Source organism: Myotis daubentonii, chromosome 3 (genome assembly GCF_963259705.1).
Source record: "Myotis daubentonii chromosome 3, mMyoDau2.1, whole genome shotgun sequence".
Classification (NCBI taxonomy): domain Eukaryota; kingdom Metazoa; phylum Chordata; class Mammalia; order Chiroptera; family Vespertilionidae; genus Myotis; species Myotis daubentonii.
In genome coordinates this window covers 110320299-110347260 of record NC_081842.1, presented here as the reverse complement: position 1 = coordinate 110347260, position 26962 = coordinate 110320299, and the positions used below count along the sequence as shown (strand labels likewise).

The 26962-nt window shown below is 46.7% G+C and overlaps 1 protein-coding gene across 1 annotated transcript; it reads right to left on the bottom strand.

The window, feature by feature from the left end:
- Window positions 1–4749: 4749 nt before the first annotated feature.
- ZIC4 (Zic family member 4) lies at window positions 4750–25144 on the bottom strand. Its single transcript, XM_059686203.1, is given in 6 exon segments — window positions 4750–7477; window positions 9575–9899; window positions 14581–15198; window positions 21087–21156; window positions 21158–21175; window positions 25052–25144. Coding segments are annotated over 6 exon segments (1125 nt in total). The 3' UTR covers window positions 4750–7476.
- Between the last annotated feature and the right edge of the window lie 1818 nt (window positions 25145–26962).

The window sequence follows — 26962 nt, the reverse complement described above, 5'->3', positions numbered from 1 at the left end:
CTCAAGGCTGGAGTGGTTCCAATATAACTTTTGTGGGAGAGTATGTGGAAGAGCTAGAGGATTTATCTTTAAGTGTCCTAGGCAGAAATAATTTTACCCACAGGTGATGATTATTTGAGGGTACCTAGAGAGCTGAAGAAACATACAAAGAACCGTGCCACACCCACTGACTTGAGCTGCCTTGTCTCCAAGAAAACCATTCATCATGTTCAGGCCAAATCTCTTGCTTCAAGAAGAGCCCATTTCAGAGAAATTCAGAACTACTTGTCCCTGCCTCTCTTTCTCTACACATTCCCTGTTTTGTTTTCCCAAGGATAGAGGGAGGTCCACCTTGGCCTTGGTTCTGTTTCCTCTGTGTGGATATTTGAGGGCAGATACCATTTTCCATACACTATTTGAGCCTTCCAGACACCCCCAAACCCCATCCAGGAGAAGAGATACAGAGAACAAGAGATCTGTGCTTGGGACCTAAGAATAGGCATTTCAATTTGGATATGTATCTATTCTAAATGCAGTATCTTTTGTTCAAGTCAAGCTACTTAAGGAAATTTCCATAAGATCTGTCCAAGAAGAAAAGGTTCAGTAGGAACAAGGTGAGAAAGCTATTAACTATTGTCTGACACTGAAAAGGTCCTAAATCAATGCCCTGGTAGCTGACCTGTCAGGGGAAGGTATAAAGGATTTATTTATGCAGTCTCTGTTATGTTCCCAGCTCTCACAAAAGTGTTTCTATGATTCAATTTTCTTACCTCTTCTCTTAATTAAAAAGCTGAACCATTAGAATAGTACCTGCATTGTGTCCTGACAGTGCCTGCATACTAATTCCAGAGCCTTTACAACCACTTTACAACCAGCATTTATAACATAAAATCAAAGATTGAATAAAACAGGACTTTGCTTCCAAAGCCCTGCTAATCCCTTTTTAAACGGGTCTGGTGAAATAATTCAGAATAGTATCTGGAAGTTGGATTACTGCTCTCCCAATCCCTCTTTCTCACTTTTTACAATGAAATATTTCACATTTAAAGAAAGCTCCATTTTTCTACAACACTTTTTTTTTTCCAAATAAGAAAGTTGTCCTTTTTTTTTTTTTAATGATGGAAAGAATTTGATCATGGAATCCTTGCATACTAAATGCAGTGGCAGAAAATGTAGGGAAAATTCTTATGGTAAGTTTGGAATACTTAAAATTTCTCAGGTGAAAGTGGGTATAGTGTGATTCAGAATTCTTTATGTGCATCATGTAGCAGGTGACTCTCCTCATTTTTCTCAGAGAAAATAAATAAGCAAAGCTTTGGGGGACAGATGCCTATTTTTCATAATTTAGAAATATGCATATTTCAGGCAAAACACTTTTCACTAAGATGCTGGGTGTATTTTTTAAAACACTTAATGAATATATTGATGAGTACAAAAACTAAAAGCCTCATTATACCTTGGGCTAGACTTTGCAGTTACCCAAGCCAGGAAACTTGAGCTTTCTGCAGTTTTTCCCCAGTTCTGGCAAAGAATACTATCCTCATCTGGCTAATCTGATCTTGCATGGGCCAGCCTTCAGTGACAGACAAGAAGAAACTGGATCATCCTTCTGATATTGTATAAATCATCTGATAGTATTCTTGTTTGTCCCCCCCCCCTTATTTTTTTTTTTTTTTGCCATTATTCTGAAACTTTCTGGTCCAACCAAAGCCACAGAAATTTGACCCAATTTTGCTTTCTTTTCTATGCATTTTCCAAGGTTGCCAGTTCACTGAGATACAAAATCATGCACGTCCCTGTTCTACTTATTTTATATGAATCAATATTTTTGTCCTCCCTGTTGGCTCACACAGAGTCTACACTGGCTCTAAGGAAGGCAAAAATGCAGAACAGATTTCAAGTCCTCCTCCCTGGTCACATTTACATTGATTAATGTGCGTCCTGTTGTAATTTTTTCCATATATATATATATATATATATATATATATATATATATATATATTCCAGCTGTTTGGATGTTTGCAAAGGCACTGGAAGATTCAGAGACAGACCACCAAACCTCCCCTAAATTGTCCATTGAGTTTCTCTTTTTTTTTTTTCTGAATAGTTTAGTGGTTCAAAATTGATAAAGTTCCTAGAAAACTCTCAGGCATTTTCCTCATTGAAAATAGTTGGATAAAAAGGCAAGGCCACCCTGATGCCCAGACAGGAAGTAGGTGACAAGTGAATCATGTTATTGTGGGATCCTCTGACCAGTTGGTAACTAAGATGTTATTTTCTCAGAATGAGGATTCAGTATCAGAAAAATATTACTATGAAACAGGTCCTCATGCCTTCCTAGAAAAAATGTGCTTTTGTGTGACTTTCGCCCACCCAAACACTCTGTACTTGGTCACCCACCCACCCCCATTTGTATATTCCCACCCTCCACACCTGGGTCTTGAAATGTCCAATATGGGACTCCCAGGAGAAGTAAACCCTACTTTCGGGTTCAAGGCCCCTGCCAATGCCACATTTTCTAGGAGGGTCTGGAGATCTGATTCAGTAAGATGCTAGGGAATGTGTCTGAAAGGTGGAGTAATGTAAATAATAATAATAATAATAGGCACTTAACATGTAGATTTTAAATATTTCAAGGATTAACTTAGTGCTCCAAACAAATTTTAAGCCCTAACCAGTTTGGCTCAGTTGATAGAGTGTTGGTCTGCAGGCTGAAGGGTCCCAAGTTCCATTCTGTTCAAGGGCACATGCCTGAGTTACGGCCCGGGCCAACATGCAGGAGACAGCCAGTCAATGATTCCCTCTCATCATTAATGTTTCTGTCTCTCTCTTCCTCTCCCTTCCTCTCTAAAATCAATTAAAAACAATAAAAAACAAATTGTAAAATTCTATTTTAGTAGATGAGAAAATAACCAAGGGAATGTTTCATCACTTATTGTCGGGGAGGGCAGAGGGCAGAGAGCCATAGGTGGAGAACCCTGAGAGACTGGCCTCTAGCCAAAGTCTTCCCACCATGCCCGAGGTTTTTACCTGGTGCTCTTATTCCACGTAGGGAAGATAAGAGACCCAGTAGAAATCATTAACCATATAAGATTTCCCCAAACTGCCCTCGGCCCTACCATTCCTGGGTGGGAGGTATGTAACTTCCCCGGAGGACAAGGGAGTTTGTCTGTAGGGTGAGGCTAAGCCTCGGACACTTGAGAAGTAGTGAATTCAACCCTCTGCCAAGAAGTATGAGCTGTCCTAGTGGCAGGGCGCTGAGGTGTCCCAGAGCACTTCCCCTTTCCTCCGTCCCCTCCTAATCCCTGGATTCCTCCGCCCCAATTCTGACTAAAAAGATTCAAAGGAAAGGCTTTCCCTCTCCGAGAGACCAGCACGGGATGCCTGGGGCAGCCACCTCCGAAGACTCTTTTCAATCCACTCCCAGAAATGAACTTGGCCACCACTCCCCGCTGCATGGGCAGCCTCGCGCTGTCCTGGGCGGGATGGAGAGAATCGGGTAGAAGGATTGGGGTCTCTCCTGGCGGGGCCCTGCGGATTCTAGGCAGCCCGGGTGCCCACCGGGTCCCTACCGGCTCCCCACCACACCGATTCTGTCAGTGACAGGGCCTTAAGGAGCGCGCCCTCCCAAAGAGGAGGGGGGTGGGGGGAGAAGACGTGCAAAGGGAGAGACCCCCTCCAACTTGTCCCAGAGCCAGAGGAGGGTGTTCCTTCTGCAAGCGGCTGGAGGGGGCGTTAACCCCAGCACTGATGTCCAGTGGCCTCCTCCTTAATGGTCCCCACCGATCCGATGTGTGACAGCGTTTCCAGGGGCCTTTCCCTTGTGGCCGCTCATTTCACACCCACACGCGAGTCCCCCTTTCGCCTTTGCGTCCAGGGGTCTCTCCCCCAACCTTGTCTTCAGCACTGCCACCCTTGGGCTAGGAGCTGGGTCTCCAAAGTATTCTATAAGGAGACCTAGCATTCTGGCCCCTAAAGCATCGTCCTTTCACTCAGTGCGATCCCGACCCCAGACAGGCCAGCGGGAATCTACTTGGGAGTTGAGCCGGGGCAACGGCGCTGGACCCCACGCCTGCGCAGTGGGAGGGGGAATGTGAGGACGCGAGGGCCCAGAGACTCCCTAACCGCCGGGTAGGTGGGGAAGGCGTTAGTGATTCCTGTGGTTCTGAAAAATATGAAATTATTTCTCCAGTGGCAGGGCCAAATGAAGGTTCCAGTGGGGCCCAGGAAAGAGTCGTGCGAGCCGGCGGCGTAGGCACACAGTCTGAAGGCTTGGCCCTTCGCTGTTTTCTGAACATCGGCTACTTCTGGAGGGAGTGGAAAGCAGCTAGGACTTGCAGCCAGCCGTGCCCCATCAGGGCTTAGGCAGGGATTGAAGCCACCCTGGCCTGTGGTTTTCTTTCCTTGTTTTTATTCCCTCCAAACTACTAGACTTTTCTCTAGAAAGGCAGAGGTAGTTGGTGAGGGGTGAGCCTTGTGGAGCCACAGGGAAGGCAGCCTTTCCAGGGAGACAATGAGAAAATTTTACTTTTTCTCCTTCCATAATGGAAATCGGTTGATGAGTGCCAATCTCACTGGGGGGAAATTGGAGGTGAGGGAGGTTTCTTCCAGGATGGCACCTTTGGTTGGTCCCTTTGTTTTTCTGTCCTGAACAACTAGGCTTCAGAGATGTTCCTATGAAGCCATGAGGAAGGCAGGGAAGAGCACTGGAGGCTGTGGAAGAGTCCCAAATCTTTCCCAGGATGATGAAACAATAACAAGATACTCAAATTCAAAAGAGGAAGGAAAACATCACATCCTTTATTTCCAAAGAAAATAGTCAAATGAAGCTCCATGTACACAAAGGTATTTGAAGGGAAAACATTCACAGATTTTAATTCAGTTTTACATATTTACAGCAAGATTAAGCCACCTTTTTCAACTGTGTTTTCATTTAACAATCACTTTCAATCAAGTACTATATAACAACTTTTCAAGTTAGTTCATAATTTAGGAAGGGGACAGATGATAAATCACAAACAGTGTGGGTAAAGAGGGTACTAAACAGTCTAGGGTTTCAGTCAGATTTGTGTGTGTGTGAATTATGATTACAAAACATTTGCCTGTCTGTATAATTAACATTTACTGTAATCATTACATTTTCCCATAAATTAGCAATATAAATAAACATATGGGGATCTTGAGTAAGCAACTAAAAATCAATACAAGAGACAAAATTTTGTTGCAACTATAATAACAGCATGGGTTACAGCTCGGGGGGAAAACTACTTTACAAATAATTTAGTCAGCACATACAGAGTGGAGAGGCTGGGACATCTTGCTTGTTTAAACCACCTTTAAAACCACATGAAGGAGATTTGGGGAAAGCTGGACATGGTGAAAGTTTTTTCCTGGGCACAGTATAACATGAAGAACTGCATATGTGGATGGGAGGGGGTGTTGCATGCACTCTGGGGTCACTATCTTGTAAACTGAATCTTCTGAACTCCAATTGCCAAGATTCTGAAGAAAACATGAAATTATAAAAATGTCTCTCTCCCTCAAGCCACTCTCCTATTAATGGCAGACAAGACTTGCTGATTGCTGCTAATGAGAAGAAACACACAATGGGTCTATTTTTTTTTTCAGAGATTGTCTTTGGAGGAACAGGAAATATTAACCATACCTTGGCTGCAACCTTACGATCCCAGGCAAGAATATTGGGATCTTGAGGGGTCCCCAGAGGAGGCTCGAGTGACCCGACTTGGACTGATTGCGTGCATGCCAGAGCTTGGAGAAGCCTACATGCCTGTGTCAGAACCTGTGCAAAGGGCCCCTCAACATCTGCATACCTCCACAGGCCTTGGACCTGATGTCTCTGCATTACTTTTGTTTTCCCGTAAGCAGGACTTAGCCCTAAAGTTACCAGTTAGTTTGTATGTCTTTTCTTTTTTAATGAAGTTTGATTTTTATCTCTTTAGAAACGCTTTGAAACGAACAGGGCAGAGAGAGTTTGACAGAGAGGAGAACAAATCGCTGACAAAGAACCTTTTACATTTCATCAGCGTTGTTAGGACGACAAGCAAGAATGTCTCAGATAATAACTCTCACTTCAAAGATTTCTCAGCTCAATAGAAAGTGGACCATCCTTTTTATTCAACCACAAGGACTGACACTAAAGAAGACTCCACTGTTTGATTTTTTTTCCACCATGTTTATTTTTCCCCTATTCTCTAGGGTACTTGGATAAAATAAACAACATGACAATTAAGGGAACATGGACTTCTAGCTTTCTTGCCATCTTCCCTATCTCCTTGGCCTTGCACTCTTAAGCTCATGCCCAGGGCCAGCCCAGGCCTGAGAGATACCATACACAGCACTCTAGGGAGAAGTAAGTTTGGGGAGCTGCAAGAGACTTCTGGGATAGAGGGTCAGAATGGGCTGGGCTGGGGCCAGAGTGGAAATGACTGAAAACCACAGTCTGAACTTCTCAGACTCATCCAGGGTGGCTCCCCTGCCCTGCAAGTCTCACTCAAATTCAGGTCTCCACCTTGCTCAAGATGCAGAGAGGTGCATTGCACAGAATCTAGCTTGACATGCTTACTAGTTAAGCTTGTGAGGTTGCCCTAATGTTATTTACTCCTGACCTTGGAGCCTCTTTGAGGGACAGCCAAGATGTGCGGATTCTGTGTGCTGAGTCAGGTTCTTCCTTTTCCTGAAAGCAACCCTGGCACCAAAGCACCCACCTATGTTAGAGTGCAGAGTGAGCACCTAAAACGTCAGCAAGGCAGGTCCTAAGGGGGAAGTATATATTGGAGAACGTAGTGACAGTATCAAATGGCGTAAAAGCAAAGGTCAGTGCAAATGTATCTTCATAGAGCATCTGCAATGAAGTGTGTGCTGCCTTTGAAGGGGCCGCTCCCTGAGCGCATTTCCATGGCGAGACCAACTTGGCGTGCTGATGCACCGTCAAACTCACACTTTCAACCCCAAAACTCAACTCTTTGAACAACCCGAGCTTGATTAGACCCTTCTCCTTTTCTTTCCCCTCTTAAAAACCATTTCCTCGCCTTTAGAAACTCGCCCTCTGATCACCGCAGAAAGCAGAAACAAAGAGGGCTGAGCGGCAATTCAAACGGCCTTTTTCTTCTCTCCCATTATTATCCATTTTTATTATGATCGAGAACAAGTGCCCATTCGTGTGGGTTTTGTTTACCGGAAATTAAATGAAAATGATTTAGTCTGCGTCAAACAAAAATATATACTTGTATACACAGGGGGAAAGGCCTGTTAGACGTAAATATTATGTCCTTAATGAAAAGCCTGGATGGGCTCCAGGCTTGGCCTTTCAGGATTTCAGTGCGACTTGCCCATTGCCATAGAAATCCTAACTTACCATGAAGATGCACCGTGGCGAAGAAACATTGCTTTGTGTGCGGGCCCTTTGATGTCACAGGCGCAAGATGTGGGCTCTCAGCTGCGCCGGACGAGATTACCTTAGGAGCAACGCGGTGGACATCTGTAACAAGCAAATGAAAAATTATAGGCGATTAGTGGCCTACCAAACATTGTTGTTTTTATTTTATTATTTTGGATGTGGGTGGAAGACCAATTGGGTCTAGAAACACAAGAGAAAGAACCTAGTCCAATTTGGGGATCAGAGAATTTTTAAACATTGTCAGAAGACGCAAATCTACCAGATGCCCTCTGCACGTTGGCCATGGGCAGGTGTTTCCGGAGGGGAACAAGGTTTGCTGCCAACCCAGCCCTTGACCAGGCAGCATCTGGGCCCTCTTGTACTGGGGGGAAAGGGGGTTGTAGTCCCCCTTCCACAAGGAGAGATTCACTAAGGATGTGTTGGGAAGATTCTGGTTTTTATTAGGGGTACTTTTTGGGGACTGGAATGGATCTGTGCAAGATTTCCCCCCCTTCTTTTTCTTTCTTTTTTCCCCCCTCTAAATCTCAACAAGGATTTCTGGGAAACCCTATTCTAAGGGTGTTAGACTGCAAAATAGGCCCCAATTCCCCCCCACCCCCTTGGAAACAGTTGCAAAGATTTTCCCTTCCCCTGCCACCAGCATCTGGTTCTCTTTCTGGGGACTTAGTACCCAGCACATAAAATACACATTCAGCCCTGGATGGTTAACTCGGTTGGTTGGAACATCATCCTGATGCAACAAGGTTATGGGTTTGATCCCCAGTCAGGGCACATATAAGAGTCAACCAATGAATGCATAAATAAGTGGAACAACATATTGATGTTTCTCTCTCTCTCTCTCTCTCTCTCTCTCTCTCTCTCTCTCTCTCTCTCCCTCTCTAATAAATAAATAATACGCATTCAATCTAAACCCATTTGGGTATTTGCGTTTAAAACATTTGTTATTGCAGTGCATCTTTTGTCCCCTTCTTCACCTTAAAAAAAAAAAATCAACATTGTCCGATTTTTGAAAGTTCATCACAGAATTGACTGGATTTATATAGACACTGTGGCCTAGGTCGGATACCTGTCTAGTGGAGACCTAGGCTCAGTGACATCATTGGCTCTCTGCACTCCTAGCTCCAAGCAGCCACAAGATTCCATAAGCCAAGGCTAGACAAGGGTAGGAGGTAGGAGGAGAGGAAGATTGGTCTGGGGAGACCTCAGAGCACTGAATCCTAAAGCCCCTCTAACACTATTTTGTCTGAATTTCCCATTGTTTCTACTCACCCCCTATCCCAAGTATATGATGTATATACGAAGCAGACTAGCAGACAGATGTGTCTGTGTGCTTGGGTCAGTTCGCAGGGGAAAGGCATGTGAGTCCCAGCAGTGGTGCTGAAACTCTCTTATCTCTTTTATAGAAGTGCTGGAAAATTTTGGGATCTGGAACTTGTGTTACTTTTGTTTCAAAAGACAGCTGTAAGGTGAAATTGTAAGGAAGCAAAAGAGGAAGGAAATAGGAGGTAAGATATAAGTGATCTGAACTTTGGTGGAAACTGCAACTGGGAACTGAGAAAGGAGTGGGCCCTGGCAATACAAGTGGCCCAATCCTGAAGGAAAATATTTCCCATTATCTGAACCTCGGGAAGACTTTGTAGTCTTAGTTTTGTCACCTGAAGTTGCCAAGATTGCACATAAATTCTCTAATATATATATATTATCTTTTGTCCATCTGTTTATCTACCTTCTTTAACCCAACACTGGTTTCATGCTACCAGGTCATGAAGGTGTCTGTGTGGATGTGTGTGTGTGGGGGGGGGGCGGTGTTACTGTAGAATAAATGAGTAACATATTTACGTTCTGTCAGCATAGTCAATGACCTCTAACAACCATTAGTAGTGAATTTCCTTCCTTCCTTCCTTCCTTCCTTCCTTCCTTCCTTCCTTCCTTCCTTCCTGCCTTCCTGCCTTCCTGCCTTCCTGCCATCCCTCTTTCCCTCCTTCCCTTCTTGCTTCTTCACCTTCTCTTTAAGCCTCAAGAACCGGATCTACACGAGCAGTCATTGCACACGAGCAGCAACCGCAGCAGTAGCCCTAATACCACAGGCAGAGGCGGCAAGCGGCAGGGCCAGGTGCTGGCGCCGGACTTGGCGCGGCGGGAACAGTTATAACCCGGCCAGTGCCTTGACACACATACCATTCTCTCAATTCGACGCCACGCGCCACTACTGCCGCCGAGGAGGCCACCAGGGGCTCGCGGCCGAAGTTCGATGAAAGCGAAAGCGACACAACGGCAGACTGCGTGGCAGAGACGTAGCCAGAGCTAAGAGGCTGCGGTGAGCGCCCGTGCACCTTCATGTGCTTACGCAACGAGCTGGGGTGTGTGTAGCACTTGTCGCAGCCGCGTACTTTGCACGTGTATGGCTTGTCGCTCGTGTGCACGTGCGAGTGCTTCTTGCGGTCGCTGCTGTTGGCGAAGCGTCGCTCGCAGCCCTCGAACTCGCACCTGAAGGGCTTCTCCCCTGATGGAGGCAATGCAGAGACATTAGTGCATGTGACCCGAGCCTGGCTCGGCCTCAAACCTCCCTAAATTTCTTTTCCATTATTTGGAAAAGAACCCGTAAAGATTTTCAGAAACTTTCGTGCACGGCCCCTTAGGGCTGGTACCTTCTTCCCGGGTCGGAATGCGCCCGCTAAGCTGCCTCCTATAGACCTCCACCCCGCCCCCCTCTCCTGCCTAAGCCTGGGGGAGAGGACGGAGGAGGAGCGACAAAGAACCCATCTTAGTTGAGTTTCCATCCTGGAAAATCCTGATCTACTCCGATTGTTTTCCTCCAAATTTTCTCCATTCGGAGCCAGAAGCTCCTCTGCCCAGAAAACAGAGTTGACCGAGGAGGTTTTTTCTGCTCAATTTACAATTGCTGTTCCAGCCAAAGTTCCCCGCTCAGAGGACCATCCCGCACACACTCCATCCTGGCCCAAACTGTTTCCTAAAGGAGGTTTATTGTAAATGTCAAGGCGATGGGATAATTTTAAGAGTGCGCACCCGATGCACATGACAAGTGCGCAGTGTGGATTCGTGCCGTAGGAAAAGGTATTCTGAGCAATGATTCACTTCAGAGGCTATTTTTACAGGAAATGGGAATTTCCTCCCCCTTCCCTTCCATCCCGAGGGCAAACTGTTAACGGTTCTCAACCTGTGGGTCGCGACCATCGAAAAACACATATAGCATATCAGATATTTACATTACGATTCATAACAGTAGCAAAATTACAGTTATGAAGTAGCAATGAAAATAATTATATGGTTGGGGGTCACCACAACATGAGGAACTGTATTAAAGGGTCGCGGCATTAGGAAGGTGGAGAACCACTGGTTTAGCAGCATTCTTCAAATCTTGCCTAAACTGCTCGGGATCCCCCCACGTAAGAGCGCCGTCAATACTACTGTATTACGCTGTTCCTGAGGTTTCCGGGAGACGCTGCCGCGGGCAGCCAGCTCTCCCAGTCCCAATTGGCTGTGTGGTCAACTGACCCTTCCCAGACCACCACGCCCGGGATTTGGGCCTAGCAGACCTGAGGTGAAAGGCCCGTGCGTCAGGATCTGCCCGGGCCCAGTGGGATCCGCAGCCTATCTTGCAATCGAACCCTTGAACGTGGAGGCTTCGGTGTGAGCGCAGCTGCTGCGGTCACTACAGGTCCGTTCCCGCGAACCGAAGGCCAGCAGGCAGCGGGGGTAGACCCGCGAGAGACTCGGCTTCCTGGTGCGATGCCCTGTAGAGCCGCGGGAAGGCGCGAGTGCGTATTAGGTTGGAAATACTGGCCGAAGACCGAGCTCCAGTCTGGGAGCTCACCGTCGGCTGGATTCGCTGGCCTGTTGTGGAGGAAAGAACCCTAAGAAGCCGGAAGCCCAGGTTCCTGCGGAGCTGCAGGCGCTGCGGGAAGGAGGCGAGAAAGTGTACTATAGACACTTTAAATAATTGGATGCCGCCATGCTCCATGGATAGAGGGAACCGCTCCCAAGCTTCTGGTTGAGAAGAAAGAGGTGCACGGCTGCAGGACTGTTGCCTTTGTGGTCGCTTCTCCCGTGACTCCCAGGAAAGACGGAGAGCTTTGGGGTCAGGTTTAAACAAAGCACCTATTCTCCATCTTCACCCAGGCTCACGCTGAGCCAGAGGTTTGCGCACCACCCTCGCCTCCGGGCGGCAGAGGTTTGTAAACCCAGAGCTTGGTCCCCGCCCGGCCGTTGCGCCCTTCCCCTGAAGGACTATTGCAAGTACAATATAACAGTGAACGGTGCTAGAATCTGCTATTTCTCGGGACATCGGTACCGTTTTATAAAAATGAATAAAGAGATATGCAAAATGAATCAGTGCCCTTATTTGCCCCTCGTTTTCTTCCCTGTAATCCCTGTATTTGCCAAACTAAAACTTTTCATTTTCTCCCCCGACGCCCCCCAAAAAACATCTAACGAGAACCATGCAATTTAGGACCCTCAAAAGGAAACAAGACTTGCTGAGAAAACAGAGGAGGTGTGGAATGTAAGCGTGATTGCCCCCCACCCCCCCCCCCCCCCACACACACAGACTTATCCCATTTTGTGAGCACCTCCTTGGACATTCACGTAAAACAGAAACAATGATTTCGTCCCAGACGAGGAGCAGAGGCGGATAAAAGCAGGACACTGAAGGTGATATGGGCCTGGAAGTTCCGAGGCCGCTGGGAGGCCAAGAGAAGCGGCGCCCGCGCGCCCGCATGCCCGCATACCCTCGCGGCCTCACCGCGGTTGTTGGAGCCGCCCTGGTTTCCCCGTCTAACACTACCCTCCACCCCCACTCCCACCCACCGCCTCCCTCCCACCGTGTCTGGGCTCTGAACCCTGAGAGGGTGGATGTGGAGAGGCAGAGTTGTTCCAGAGCCTTGCAGTCCTTCCCGAGAAGCGGGTCCTGGGGCTGAGTGAAAGGCCCGGAGTTTCCTCCCAGAAGCTCGACCACCAAGAGAGGCCCCTTCTCCAGCCCCGCGCCAGGCCCGCCAGACCAAGTTTGGCAGCGGCAGGGCGGCGCGCTAACGCCATTTTCTCGCACTTGTGGCTGTGCGGGGCTGTCCGAGCGCCTCCGCTCGGGCGCAGTCTCTACCTCAGACCTCAGCCCTGCTTCTCCCTGCCCACCGCCTGGGAAGGCGGGGCGAGTCCGCGGCACAGGGGTCCGGGGAAGGGCGCCAGGCGGCGGGTACCGGCCGGAGCGCGGCGGCTCGCCTGCGTTTCCCTCGCGGCGGCACCTTTGTTCCGGGACTGCGGGGACCGCCACAAAGTGAAACCTTTCTGCTTGGGCCCCGGGCAGCCGCATCCGAGGCCAGGCCTGGGATTCAGATCCGGACGAATTTTAACTCCGGAAAAATAATCATTCGCCGCTTCCGCGACTCGAGAAAATGAAACGCCATTAATATTTGAAAAGGCAATTATTTTCCTGTTGAACTGTCTTCATGAATAATTTGTCGTGAGGTCTATTGCCATTTGAGAAACATTTTGTTGCCCCCCCGCCCCCCGTCTTTTCATTGCTTAGGAGGGGGCGAGAGAAACGGTGGACCAGGCCCTGCAGGTTTTTTTTTTAACCCCAGCGGTAATGAATCGGGACTGCCAGCTCAAAGGACGCACTTAGAATTTGGTCCCGGATAGAAAAAACCTGAGCCAGCCCGGGCGCACAGAATTTGCTTCTCCGCTGTAGGTCGATTAAACTAAGAATTTAAACCATTTTCTGCTTCACGGCCTTCAAACAGTAGGCCGGCAGAATGTGTTTGTTTAGAACTCCCCTGTAATTAAAAATCAGTTCCTCCTCTGGCTCAGGACTGCGTGTCTACCTTTGCGGTGTGGACCGCCAGCTTCTGGAGTAGCCAGCCTGGGCGGTGAACAGTACCTCACTTCTTTCTGCCTCACACCGGAATGAAACTCTGATGGGGAGGAGGCATCCTGGAAACAACTCCAGAAAACCATACGTTTCCAGACGTGCTCCAGAAATAAAGTAGGAAACTAAAAGTGGACTTTGGTGGTCTGGCCTCCGCCTGTGCCATTGTCCTGGCCCGGACCTTCTTCAAGATTGCAGGGTTTGCGAGAGAAGGCGGGATTTAGCAAGACTCGTTCTCGGGCATTGGCAACCAGCCTGGAAGAGTTCTTTGACTCTAATAATTGCCGCTGTTTCCACCAATAATAGAGGTGAGTAAAACAGAGAGCCAGGGAGTAGGAGAAGTGGAGCACCAAGGTGGAACTTATTTCATACCCTGGTTCTGGCCACCGGTCCAGTTCTCTCTGCCCCCCACCCCAGGAAACAAACAAACAAACACAAAAACAAACAGGAGAGGGGAAATGTTGATTTCTGAAACTAGGAGGGTGAGCAAGAAAACCCTGGCTAACTGGAGTATAAACATGACTGCTAAACTAATTAATGTAACTTCACAGGCTGTTCTGGAAAGTGTGAAAACTTTCTCCTTGCAATTGCACTAATTAGAGATGCTCCTGGCCAGAGAAGTTCAACTTTGCAGGCTCTTGCCCTGGTTCCTTTCCTGTCTGTTAACTAGAACTGACAGATGTGGTTGACACATGTCCCCATTTCACTTAACAGCTCGGTAAATGACATTTAAGGCAGATGAGTCTCCTTGGATCTCTGCTAAAGCAGAAGAGAGGTTTGTCAATTGTCCCAAGTGTCCAGTTATCAAGGCTCCAAAAGTTAGCCTAGAGACCCCAAATCCTAAAGAAGTAGCCAAGGGCCTGATGACCCCTCAGTTCAGGTGGTGGTCAGGTTGTAAGGCTGGAAGAGTGTTGGCAAAAAAAAAAACCTGGGAAAAATTAAATTATTCCTATATATTTAAGATAGAAAAACAATACAATTTAAATACCTTAAAATCAAACTAAATGGGCAAGGAGCACACATTCACACACTCAGAGACACAAACACCTTCACCCTTGCCTCCCAGAGCAAAAGTCCCTTATTGCCTTCCCACACTCAGTCTTGGGAACTTCTGTGACTCTAATAGAAGAGCATAATTAATATTTTATGGGCTTGGCTCATGGAAACACCAAATACCACCCCCCCCCCAACACACACACACACACACTCCCAGGATGGACCTTGAGGAAATCCAGCCTGAGGGCCCGGAAGAGGCCCCCCTATTTCCCCAGAGGATCTAAACGAGGTAGTGCTGAATACTGACCTGTGTGAGTTCTTTTGTGTATTTTGAGATTTTCTGATCTAGCAAAGACCTTCCCACACCCCGAGAAAGGACAGGGGAAGGGTTTCTCGCCTGTATGAACGCGGATGTGATTTACAAGTTTGTATTTGGCTTTAAAGGGCTTGCCCCGGCGCAGACACTCTTCCCAGAAGCAGATGTGGTTGGCCTGTTCTGGGCCGCCGACGTGCTCCACAGTGACATGCGTGACCAGCTCGTGCATTGTGCTGAAAGTTTTGGAGCAGAGTTGCGGGAGCTCGGAGCCATCGACCGCCAGCCACTTGCAGATGAGCTCCTGTTTGATGGGCTGGCGCATGTAACGGAAGAAGGCACCGGGACCCTGGGGCAGAGCGAGGTTCACGGTCAGGTTCATGCTCCCATAGCCATGCAGGGCCCCTGTAGCTGCTAGGGCGTTGCTGTGGGCCACTGGTCCTGGCGAGAAGGCTTCAGGGCGCGTGTTCATTTCTCTGGGGAGCCCCAGTCGCAGGAGTCCATTCAAAGTGCCACTGGCGGAGGCCTCAGGAGGCTGTTTGTGAAGGCCAGGGAACACCAAGGAGTTGGAGGCAGCAATGAGCTGGGGGTCATGATGTCCGGAGCTACTACCTGTTGTCAAGACAAATAGCGAGCGTGAGAACAGGTGGCATTAGCTGAGCGTTCCACCTGGCTGGGGTGGGTGAGGGGGACATCTAGACCAGCCTCACTACAGCCTCTGTCTTCAGAGCCCAGACCTGGAGCCAGACAGCCACGGCAGCAAACCCAATAGGCCACGTGAGGTCCAGTGCCTCCGCCGCCAAGGTCAGGCTGGGTGGCTGTTGGGTAGAGCCCCCAACCACTCCAAGAGCTTTAGATGGATGGTGGCGGCTTGGCTGGTGGAAGGGGTAGTGGGACACTCAATGCTGAGTCTGTGGGCAGATGGGAGCCCCTAGGCTCTGCTCCAGAGAAGTCCGACCTGCTCCCCAAGTACGCTTTGGCGGCCAACAACCCCACCCTGCGGGGGATTGGGGATAAGGGCAGTGGGGATGTTGTAGGTGGTGGGGGTGCTACTGAAGGGCCCGGGCATATACACTAATTTCAGCGTCCAGGTCTGCTGGGAGTGGGCGGCCTGCATCCGGACTCAGACTCCCCAGAGTTGCCAGAGTCGAGCCACTCAGGCCACTGTCACCTGACAGTGTGGAGGGGAAAAAAGAACCACAAAACAACTTCTAAAGAGGTTTTTTTTTCTTTCCCTTTAAGTTTTGGATTGTTACTTTACTCCTCCCCTACTGCCCCCCCCTCCCTCCCCATCTTTAAAGCCTACTTGAAACCCGAACGCTACAGAGGCGGCAGCAGAGCGCCTGAGGAAGTGAATAGAGATTGGGGCCCGTCCGGGCTCTCGGAGAGGAACAATCGCCTAGGTCTCCCATTGGCCCGCCGTGGTGCCCGATGTCAGAGATGACAGGTCTCGCCGCTCGCGGACACACACATACACACACACACATACACACACACATACACACACGCGCACAACTGCTCCAGATCCTCCTCTCCCCGCCCCTCCCCTCGCCCCCTATCAGCTCCCAATTCTGCTCCTGCACTCTGACCCAGGCACGGATTCTCTCCTCCTGAGCCTCCCCCTTATCTCCCAACAGCTGGATAGATATGCTCTTGAAAGTGAGCGGAGCTCGGTAATACCGCTATTCTCCACGACTTTGGGGGCGGGTATTGCCTTGCACATGTCCTCGGAGCAGACCTACTGTACCCAATCTTGCCAGGACTGATAGGCAGCACCTGGACAGCTTCAGCGGTTTGTCTCAGGAGCCATGTGAAAGCGAAGGCGGGATCTAGGGAGGAAAGATGACTGCAGGCCAGACGGCCTGGAGCAAAAAAATACCTAGGCTAGCAGTCCTGGAGCCTAATTTTATTTTCTTGATTTCTCCGAAATTCATTCTCTCTCTCTCTCTCATTTCTCCCAAGCCCAGACCACACTATGCCTTCCAACATGTATCCTTCCTTCTCCCCTCCCTTGCTCTCTTCTTCCCACTTAACCTTGGCGGTCCCCCCTCCAGTGCCTAGCGCTCTCACAGACTGTTGAAACCCAGAATCCAGTCCTGGCCAGAGCCAGGAGTGAGCAGGAGGAGTTGATGACCTGGAGAGGCTGACTTCAAACCCACACAGCCCTCCTGAGAGGGGCTAAGGAACTTCTCAGCCATAAATCACAGCACCCCTCAGGTGGACTGGCCAAAGAAAAAAGGGTAGCATGGCAAAAAGGAACATTTCCCCACTCTTCCATTTCCTTACTCTCTTAGTTCTCCCTGACGCCAAATGGAGCCTTTGAAAAAGGGTAGATTTAGGTATCAATTCCACTCTCAGCTCCCACCACTTGTTGCCTGTTGCCAGAGTCACTGCCTCCTTCCTCGCTTGTCTTTAGGGTTCTGATAAGAGTAGAGGCCATGTTAAGAGTAGAGGCTAGGCTGTGAGAGGACTGTGGCTTCCTGGCCTTTGGGTTATACAGTCTTGGGGTGGGGGTGTGAGGTGGAAAAAAAAAACACCCTTCAGGTCTGGGCAAAGGGGTTGAGGGTATCCTTTGTTTGTGTCAACCCACTAGTTAGGATGAGCTACATCACCTGGCGATGTAATGGTCAGCTGGCTTCTACCCCTGTCTTGGTCTCCAGCCAAAAATGCCAGCCTAAGTACTTGGGCTTCTCTGGTAGCCATAGAAAGCACCCAAACGCTGAGAAAAGGGTTTTATAAGAGATGTTTTAAAGACTGGGTAAAAATTCCCATACCGGTAGCAGAGGTGAGAAGTTTGGGCAGATTATTATGAACTCTGATGAAGGTTTTTTGAGTTTTCTCACCCATTTCCAGCAGTTTCCAGCAGCAAGAACCATTATACATTCCCTGGTCAGTATAAATAAGGATTTCTTTTAAATTTTAAAAATAATTTACTTATTTATAATGGTTAGCAGGTTCTTTGAGACTTTCTTCATTCCTGCTCTGGGTGCATTTTATTTAGTGATTAGCTTCCACAACAATTTCCCCTGACTTTGGCAAGTGCTGGTCTTTCTGCTCCTCCAGCTGGTACAGCTTAAGCAACACAACCAATAGGTGCTATGGTTAGCATTGAAAAAAAAATTGGCTGGGCTTGGCATGGCTCAATGGTTAAGCATTGACCTGTGAACTAGGAGGTCACAGTTCCATTTTTGGTCAGGGCACATGACCTGGTTGCAGGCTCGATCCCCAGTGTGGGGCATGTAGGAGACAGCCAAATAATGATTCCCTCTCATCTTTGATGTTTCTATCTTTCTCCCTCACCCTTCCTCTCTGAAATCAATATATATATATATATATATATATATATATATATATATATATATATATATATATGTTGAAGGAGAGCATTTGACAGCCTAACCTTGTCTGCTCTGGAAACCAAGGGCTTCCACAGCAGTGTTGAGACTAGGCTTTGAGGATTTGTCTTCTTTCTTGGCTTTCATGCTCTCTAACACTCCCACTTTCTTGGGCTTATCCCTCTGCCTAAAGGCACCTCCTCTGGTCTCCCATCCTGTTTTCCCTTCCTCTAAGCCTGGTCAGGAAAGATCTCTTTGTGAGTGATTTTAAGGCTCCTCTGGGTGCAGGTGTCTGTTGAGTGATGCAGCTTACTAGGCAAGTCTGGGCTGAACCCAAGTAGGGCTCAGAAAATAACAAACACCAAAACCAAAAACCCAAAGGTGTGTGTTCCTCCCTAGGATCATTAGCTGTTTCTCCTAGGCATCCTTCAACACAGAACTTAGTCACCTCCTCTGGTAGCATTCAGACCTAAGTGCAGGGCACTTTTGCAATAGTTCAGCAATTAAAAAGTTTTCTTTCCCACCTGATCATAGGTCATTTACAATCTACTGTTCAGGATGTTTGTCAAACTCATCATCCACTTTGACTTCCATTAAAACTCTGATTTGCACAAAAATGTATCTCTTAATATACACATGGTGATCCCACCTGTATCAAAAGCATTGAATAATTGTGCAGAGCAAGGGTATTTAAGTTGTTTTAGGCTTTGAAACCTATTGGAACCCTTTTGAACTAGTGAATTCTAATAGTACTGTGTGTGTTGCCCATGCTTGTAAAGAAGAAAATGATAACTTTCCATTAGAAGGTGGTGAAAATAAAGATTCTTTTTTTTCCCCATCCATATTTGCAGACTACTTGAATTCTACGGATTGACTCCATGGACTCTAGGGATAAGCAGAGGTTTTATACACACTCTCTCTTACTAACTTTACCTTGAAAAGCTTTGAACATGTGTATGACTTTTTGTGCCAACAGCAAAAGGGCAGATTTATCTGATTCAGTCAAATTCACTGACAGTTACCTGGCCCTGTGGAGCTCCCTCCCATATGCAGCCTTCTCTTGAAGCACTGAAAACATCTGGACATTTCCCCGAGAGACAGAAGTAGGTAGAAAAAATTGATTTCACCCACTAATATTTATAAACAGGAAATTTGGGGCAATTACATAAGGGTCTTCAAGGCTTATCTCTGAAGTTAGCAACAAAGTTGTATCCAGCTAATCACAAAAGACAGGTGGGACACAAATGTAAGCAGGCATATTTTAGTTTTCAGAAACATTCCTTTGGGTCTTCTAGTGCCCAGGTAGCAAGTAGTTCAGGTATCATTAATTTTTGATTGGGCAGGCTGAGGAGTATTATCCCCCTCAGTGGTGATCAGAATTTCAGAACTTTATCTCACCATACTTGTTTCCAATACCAAATGCGTAGCTGGAATATTCTTTTCCTAACCATTCTGCAGTTTATAACATTACTGATTCCACTTTCCTGCTTCATTTGCAGGAAAAAAAGACATATTTTAGAGTCCAGAGATCTTTCAGTAGTGGTCAGAGAAGCTCTGGAGGCCTTCATGGGAGACTGTTTGGAGCACAAAAGACCGTAAACATTCCTCCAATGCCCAGAATCATGCCCTATATACCCTTGTTTATCTAAGCCAAACCAATGCAATAGCATAAACTAAACTGATGTTCTAATCCTACTGTATAGAAATATGACAGTTGATGATGCTATCATCTGCCAGAGCTCCTCACATCATTGGCTCAAATGGGAAAATGTCTGATCTCTCTCCCTCGGGAAAGAAAGAAATCAGGAAAATTTCAGATGCATAACTGGGCTATTTTCCAATTTTGCTCTTTAAAACAATGTTAAATGATGATTATCCAGCAGTATCCTAGGAGCCAAGGGCCACTGCACAGAGCCTGGGTAAGCATAAGCCTTGTTGCCTGGATGTTCTGCATCTAAATCTGCAGTCATCTGTTCAATCTTTTCTTCCTCACTTCTGACCAGGTTACCAACCCAAACTAGGGACAAATCTCTTCAGATCCTAGTCAAAGACAGACTTGAGGATTCCTGCAGTGAGAGATTGTCTCTGTTCTTATGGGAAAATAATTAAATAACTTAAGCCCCAGGAGGCCACCATATGTCCAGGTCCAAATTGTACAAAGGAGATGAGATCTATGAGGATTTTAGAGACATTCCTCCCCTTTGCTATGCCAGTTCAGGCTTTAGTTATTATTAATGGAACTAAGTATGAAAGAAAATACACTTGGATAGAATTTAATTTTCAAACAATGGTTCTGCAAAACATCTTTCAACAAAAGATTAAGAAACATGGCTAAAGGATTTTTCAGAACAGCATTGAAAAACTAAAACAATAGAATTTACATAATAACCACACCTCCCTTGAGAATTCTGTCATCAAATCATCCCAAAATAATAGAAGATAACCATTTCCTGAGTCATTTAACTTTTGTTAAGAAGGTTGCTTTTTCTACCAATAACAACAAATAAACACCTTGGAGGCAACCATCAGCTAGTGGTGTAGTTAAAATGAGGAAAACTGGATGCTTGGAAGGGGAAACACCCAACCCTAAATCAAATGCTTATTCTAAATGGAATATTATATTAAATTCTTTACAATGAAGGTATTCCTGTCTGAGCAGCTGTCAGTCACTCTCTGTTCAGACACCACATTGTAGGAAGATCATCACCACCACATTGCAGAAGGCTGGTGTCTCTGGTAAAGATGATGCAGATCATGTAAACCCCATCACCAAGATCAAAGTATGCTTCTTTCATGGAAGCCAATACATGTCAAACCTCATTCCAATCAAATCATCTGGAAATGAATTCAAGATGAATATGTCATAGACTAATGTGACAGTGAAACTGCAGGTCAGGGGTGGTTGTTTCAATGAGAGTGTCATCAAATATTAATTCTAGAACATCCAGATGAGTAGGCTTTGAGGGAGATTAGTCAGCTGCTGGTGGGACGTTGAGTTGCTGATTTGTGTGCAAATTTATTAAACACCAAGGTGTTGTTCTAAGTTTCACTTGAACTCCTCAAGACATATCTCCAAACTCACAACCAACATAAGCAAAAGACAAAACAAAATTTCCTACTTAAAAGAGAAATAACTTCAGCAAACCAAAGGGGATTTTAACTTACTCAACTCTTTCAGAGCTGTTTGGTAAAGTCGCAATCGTTTCCTCATCCCCAATGATGTCTTATATCTATCTCATTTCCTGACTTTGAGCCTGTTGGGGGTAAAAAGAGAAACAGTTACTGGTTATAAATATGTATAAAAATATTTGTATGCAATGGTCTTGTAACCCGCATGTGTGAGTGAAAAAAAAAAGTGTGGATCTGAAAAGTCTTTCAGTCTGTCTTTGACCATTTTCAAATTTGGCAATGAAAATAAAAGAACTCTGCTGGGAACTTCCTGTATTTATTGCAAAACAACATATCCTTAAAGATAAAAAATATTAAAATCATCATTCCCCAACAAGTTGTGTTTTGTTTTGTATTTTATTTTAAACTCATGTTATTCTGTCTTGCAGGTAGAAGTAAGCACTCAATTCAGTCAGTCAGTGTTCAAACATCTCTAACTTCTAGAATTTGAATTTATTGTATGAGAAGCTGCCATTATCTTCTTTAAGTGTACTAGTTGAGTTTAGTAAAATGGAATGGGGAGAGCTGGGACATTAGCAGATTAAAAATTGAGTTGTAACTCATAACTGGGAGGAGAGAAATTATTTTGCAAATTTCTAGATCCTGTTCTGTTCTGCTGGTGTGGAATCTCTCACATGGCTTTTTCCCCCAGGCCCCTTTGGAAGCCATTACTGGTTGACTTTTCAAAGTTAATATAAAATTTCCCAGATTTGGGGGGTGGGTCTCATTTCTATCATCTGGTCCTGATTGTCCCACTTCTTATTTAAGCAAGTCAGAAACAGTCCTAGCTGGTTTGACTCAGTGGATAGAGCATTGGGCCTGAGGACTGAAGGGTCCCAGGTTTGATTCAGGTCAAGGGCACATGCCCTGATTGCGGGCTAGATCCCCAGTAGGGGCATGCAGGAGGCAGCCAATGAATGATTCTCATCATTGATTTTTCTATCTCTCTCTCTCCCTCTCCCTTCCTCTCTGAAATCAATAAAAATATATTTTAAAAATGATAATAATAATAATAATAATAAAGAAAGTCAGAAACAACCTGCTCCCCATAACCCCCACAAGATATTTACATATCAGATTCACTTTGTGGATAGACTCAGTAAGCCACTGGCCATCTTAAAGCCTGAAATCCACCCTGGGGACTTCTGCATCTGTTAGGGAAGGAAAGGCAGTGGAGCAGCCAAACAGAGGCAATCCACCCAACCCCAGCCCTCAATTTGGACTAGAAAAACAAACAGTCATTGTAAAGGTCTCAGGCTGGACAAACACAACAAGCCCTCTATCAATGAGGAAGTCTGCTTGTCTTAACACTCCAGTCCACAGAACAAGCGGTTGTTTAAGTTGTTGAACTGCAGGCCAAATCCAAGTGGGGCTTTGCTATCTCAAAGGCTTTCCAGTTCTCTATGTTCAAAGATCTCTTTCTTTCTCCCTCAACCCCCAATTGGGACTTGAATTAGCTTGGGTGTTTTCACCCTTCCCTCTCCCTTCTTTTCTAGGTTCAAGCCTGAGAGGTGTGTGTGGGGGGGGGGGAGGGGGGGGTAGACTCACCATTTCCCAGAGGATTTTATTTATTTTCAGTTTTTCCTAACCAAAAGGCATCCATCTCCAAAGGTAATAAACACAAATCAGAAAAGAAAGCAGACCCAACTTTGCATTCCTACAGAAGGGTGGCATGCTGGATGACTTTAAAATTTCTTCATGGCAGGATATCTGGCATGAGAAAAGTCCTGGTTGGTTGGAACTAATAGAATTTACTTTTTTGCTTCTGAAGAAAATGGGTGTGAATTTCCCTAGAGAACTCTGTTCACCCACAAAGCTGCCCAAGCCCTCCATTTAAGAGGCCTAGGCCACTTCCACTCCCAGGACTTGGCAGTCTTTTGTATGTTACAAACCCACAGGCATGCAAACAATTGCTGCAGAGGCTGGACTTCAGGCAGGCAACTGGGACCTTAAGCTGCTCTCTGTGGCAGCTCCATCACCAGCCAGTGCAGGAAACAAAAGTAAATATCTTCTTTGGTTCAAACTCTGACCCCACTTAGCAAGCTAGTCATCTTATTAAAAGAGGGGTGAGAGAAATGAGGAGCAGTTCGTGGGCCCCTGGACCTGAGATCTCCACCAATCCAAGAATTTAAAAGCCCTGAAAATGCTAGATTTGATTTCCTCCCGAATGATTGCTCTTGACTCCTCTTCTCACACTGGCCCTGAACAATGAATCACCAGTCAGGAGCACAGTCTGGAGACTTATTGAAGTCTGCCTGCATTTCTACACCCTGAGAAGAGGGGCCAGCAAACCCTAGTTAGTTAATTGTGCTGGGGGAGAGCCAAGAAAGTAGGTTGGGGGAGGGGGAAGGGGTTACATGCAAAGGGTACCATTTTGTGGGTTCACTCTAGCCTGTGTGGTCCTATTCAAGGTCAGAGGTCATCTGCAGTCTGATTCCCAAACTAGGGCCTCTAGTCCCCAAGATTTCAACACTGCTCCACACTGCTTAACCTGCAGACTTTCCTAAGAAGGCATGCCAGCCTGACCGCCACAGCTCAGCCAGCGTGGGTGCAGAGCAGGGACCCTATGGGCTGCCTCAGAGCTCCAAATCCAAAACCCCTCTCCACAACGGCCTGCTGTTGTCAGCTGCACCAGGCACCTCCCTAGATCCCCTCCACTGGATCCTTGCATACCAAGAAGTTGGGATGAGAGTCTGGGTTGTGCCTTTTTTCATTCTTCTATTCCCTAGAGGGAAGAGCTGGGCTTTCCCCAGCTCATGGCTGAAGGCTGGTGACATTCTTGTGTCCACCTTAGAGTTTGCATTAGTAAGTCCCTTGAAGGATATTTAACTATGCCTTTGAACCACCCCTTACCCCTAAATCAGCCTGTGGCTAGATGGAGGAAAGAAAAGTGGTGCCTTTCTGTGGGTTGCTGAGCCGCCAATGCTGTCAGAAATTTTCTCCCCAAGCGGGGAGAGGTATGACCTTGAAATCCAAAGGTGTCTTCCTGCAGATGGTGCCAGCCTTCCAACTCCATTTCTCCTTTCCTAAGACCTCACTAGATCCCAGGTGTCCTCATGGTCAAGGCTTTGAGGCAGTCCTACTTTCTTTCACTGCCCCACGCCGTTCCACTTCTCTTGTCCTAATTTACAGTGTCCCTAGATGTTTAGTGTAGTGCCCAGAATCCTAGGTGGCTGCAGCCTGTTCCCCAGAGAGCTAGTCCTAGCCCTCGTATGCATCTGAGAGAAAAAAAGCCAAGTCCCAAATCCATGGCAGGCAGCGCCGTGCAGAGAGTGGATCTCAGCGGTCAGCGTCCTGAGGCAGGACCAGGACGCGGGTGAGAGCAGTGAACCAGCCCCGGGGCTGACCCAGCCAGCATCCGCATCCGCCGTCAGGCTGGGGCGGAGAAATTCCATCATCTTGCTGCCAGCCAGGATAACTTGGCTCCTTGACCCTGGGAAGGAGCAGCGGAGTCCCTCCGGCAATCCTCCTGGGGGCAAAGCAGAGAAGCTGCTTGCAGGAGTCCCTTCCCAGCTCACTCCGCGAGAGGGAAGTTCAGGGCCACGACTCCCCATCCTGTGCCCACCTGGACACCCAGGCAATTTACAAGAAGAGAGGTAGGGAGGGCAGGTGGACAACAAGCTGCTCTTGGTCCCCTTCCCAGTTGGCGCTCCTTCCGGTCCCCTTACCGCTCCCCCTTTCCTGGGGAGAAGGATTGGACTCATCCACGATCACTGCCCCTTGGTAGAAGGGCCCCCTTCCCCCCTCAGTGTCAGTGGGGTAGAATCAATACCCACGGTTCTGGGGCTAAAGAGGGAAGGCATTGGGGGGCGGGGTCTAGATGGGCCTCTTCCCCCACAAGGGTTTGGGTGCTAATAGCTCCCGTAAGGGAGCTTGCTACCCAACTGCTGGGGGGTACAGGTCTCCTCTGCCTGCCCCCTGGACTCACGCACTTACCCCACTCCACCTGTTGCTGGGGTCACCTCATTTCTGCACATCACTTTGGGGTGCGGAGGGGGAACCACAAACCCATCCAAGCCTCTCTTCGTGGTTACAGCGATGCGGTCATCCTTCATTTCTCTTTTTCCAGCTTTCGGGAAGCAGTTAGGGAATGTATGATGAAGCAGAAATGAGCCGTCAGGATATTTTAATGGCTTATATGTCACGTTGGTGCATGTGGCTTTGAACTGGAGCCTCTTTCGTTTCCTGCAGAGAGCGCAGCAAATCCCAATTGATAACTTCTACAATCCACAACTTTTTTTATCCCCTCCCCGTACATTCACTCTTACCCTGTATATTTGGACGCGTTTCCTAAAAATATTCTTGTTGAAGTCCCTGGACTGGAGAGAAGAAGGCTTTTCTTTTTTGAAGAATTATTTTTGCTCTCCCCCTTTTTAATGGCTACCCTCCCCCCTCATTTTCCCTCCTTGTTTTTTTTTTGTTTGTTTGTTTTGTTGTGTTTTTTTGTTTGTTTCTTTGTTTTTTGTTTTTTTGGAAAGGCGAGAGAAATGGGTTCAATATTTGTTCTCCCTAGGATAGCAGTTTAGCCTCTAGAGAAAAGTTGCAGGTAAGGTTTTTATAGCTGCGCTGGAGCCAGGTCCAAACTCCCCTTATAGACAGTAGAAAACCTTTTGTTCAAAAAAGATATATCAGAGCCACTCAAAGTGTATACTTTATTTTTTTAAAAACCATTTCTTAAGCTGATCCCTTTCTTTCCATTTCTCATCCAGGTCCAGTCAAAGTTGGTACTGGGCTGCTGCACTCAGACTTGTTGCTGGGGACAGTATATTTGTTTGTGTTTTTTTTTCTCTCTCTCTCTCTCTCAAATTTCTATTTCCCAGCCCAAGCACAAATGCTCCGCCAGGTCTTTTTAGATACTGGGAAACCATCCCAGTTACACAAGTCCGGTTTTGAGAGTGGAGAGTGCAGGAAAAGGGCAGCTGTTTGCCAACCCCAGGAGAAAGTGCTGATCCTGTCTTCCTTCAGCTTATGCCACTAAGGTGGGAGACTGGGCAAAACAAATTCATTTTCATTTTCCTCTCTCCCAAGCACTGGAGAGTTTCCTAGCTGAGCTGCCTGTGAAAGGATGAGTTGAGGTTTCTTTGTTTGGAAAAAGAGTTTAGGGCTGATTCAGCTGCAAATAAGCCAAATGAAGTTAGAAACAAAGGGCAAATTGAAAGATTCCGACTCTTGGCTTTTTGTGTTTTCCTTACTAGAAAATAATTAGACCTAATGAATATGCAGACATTTGAGCTAAATCCTCAGCCCAGGCTGCTGGGTTTTAAACAGAGCTGCGGAGAAATGCAACCTTTATCTCCCCCACCCCCGAATCCGTGTGCATTTTTTTGAAATGCATAAATGTTACTGGCCTTAATTGATTGAGTCACAGGGATTTTTTTCCTACTTTTAAGTGCCATACTCTTCTACCTTTCAACAATCATTTTAATATATGGTCAATGGCTCTTTGTGGACCGGACAAAAAGCAACTACGGGCAGTTGTTGAATAGACTTTGCGCTGGGCAAAGACAGGTTAATCGAGGGCCGTATCGCGAAAACAAGCGAGTGTTGTATGTTTGCACTGAATCCAAATGTCTGCATTTTCCTAACTAAATCAAAGGGAGTGTTATTTCTTTTTCTGCTCACTCATCTGAAGGTAAGTAAATTTTCTCTGGCGATCAAAAGCCTGGTCGGCAACAAAGACTGCGCCCGTTTTTTCCACCGTCCTGGTGTGGCGAGTTGTGGAATTTCAATAACTGTGACAAGGGTGACTGATTTGTGAAGTCAAAAAGGTTTGAATGTCACAAAATTTACATTGGTTCTATCTATCGGGGATTTAAATACCAAAAAAGTATTTGGGGATTTCTAGGGAGCTTTGGACAGTTTTGAAGAACAAT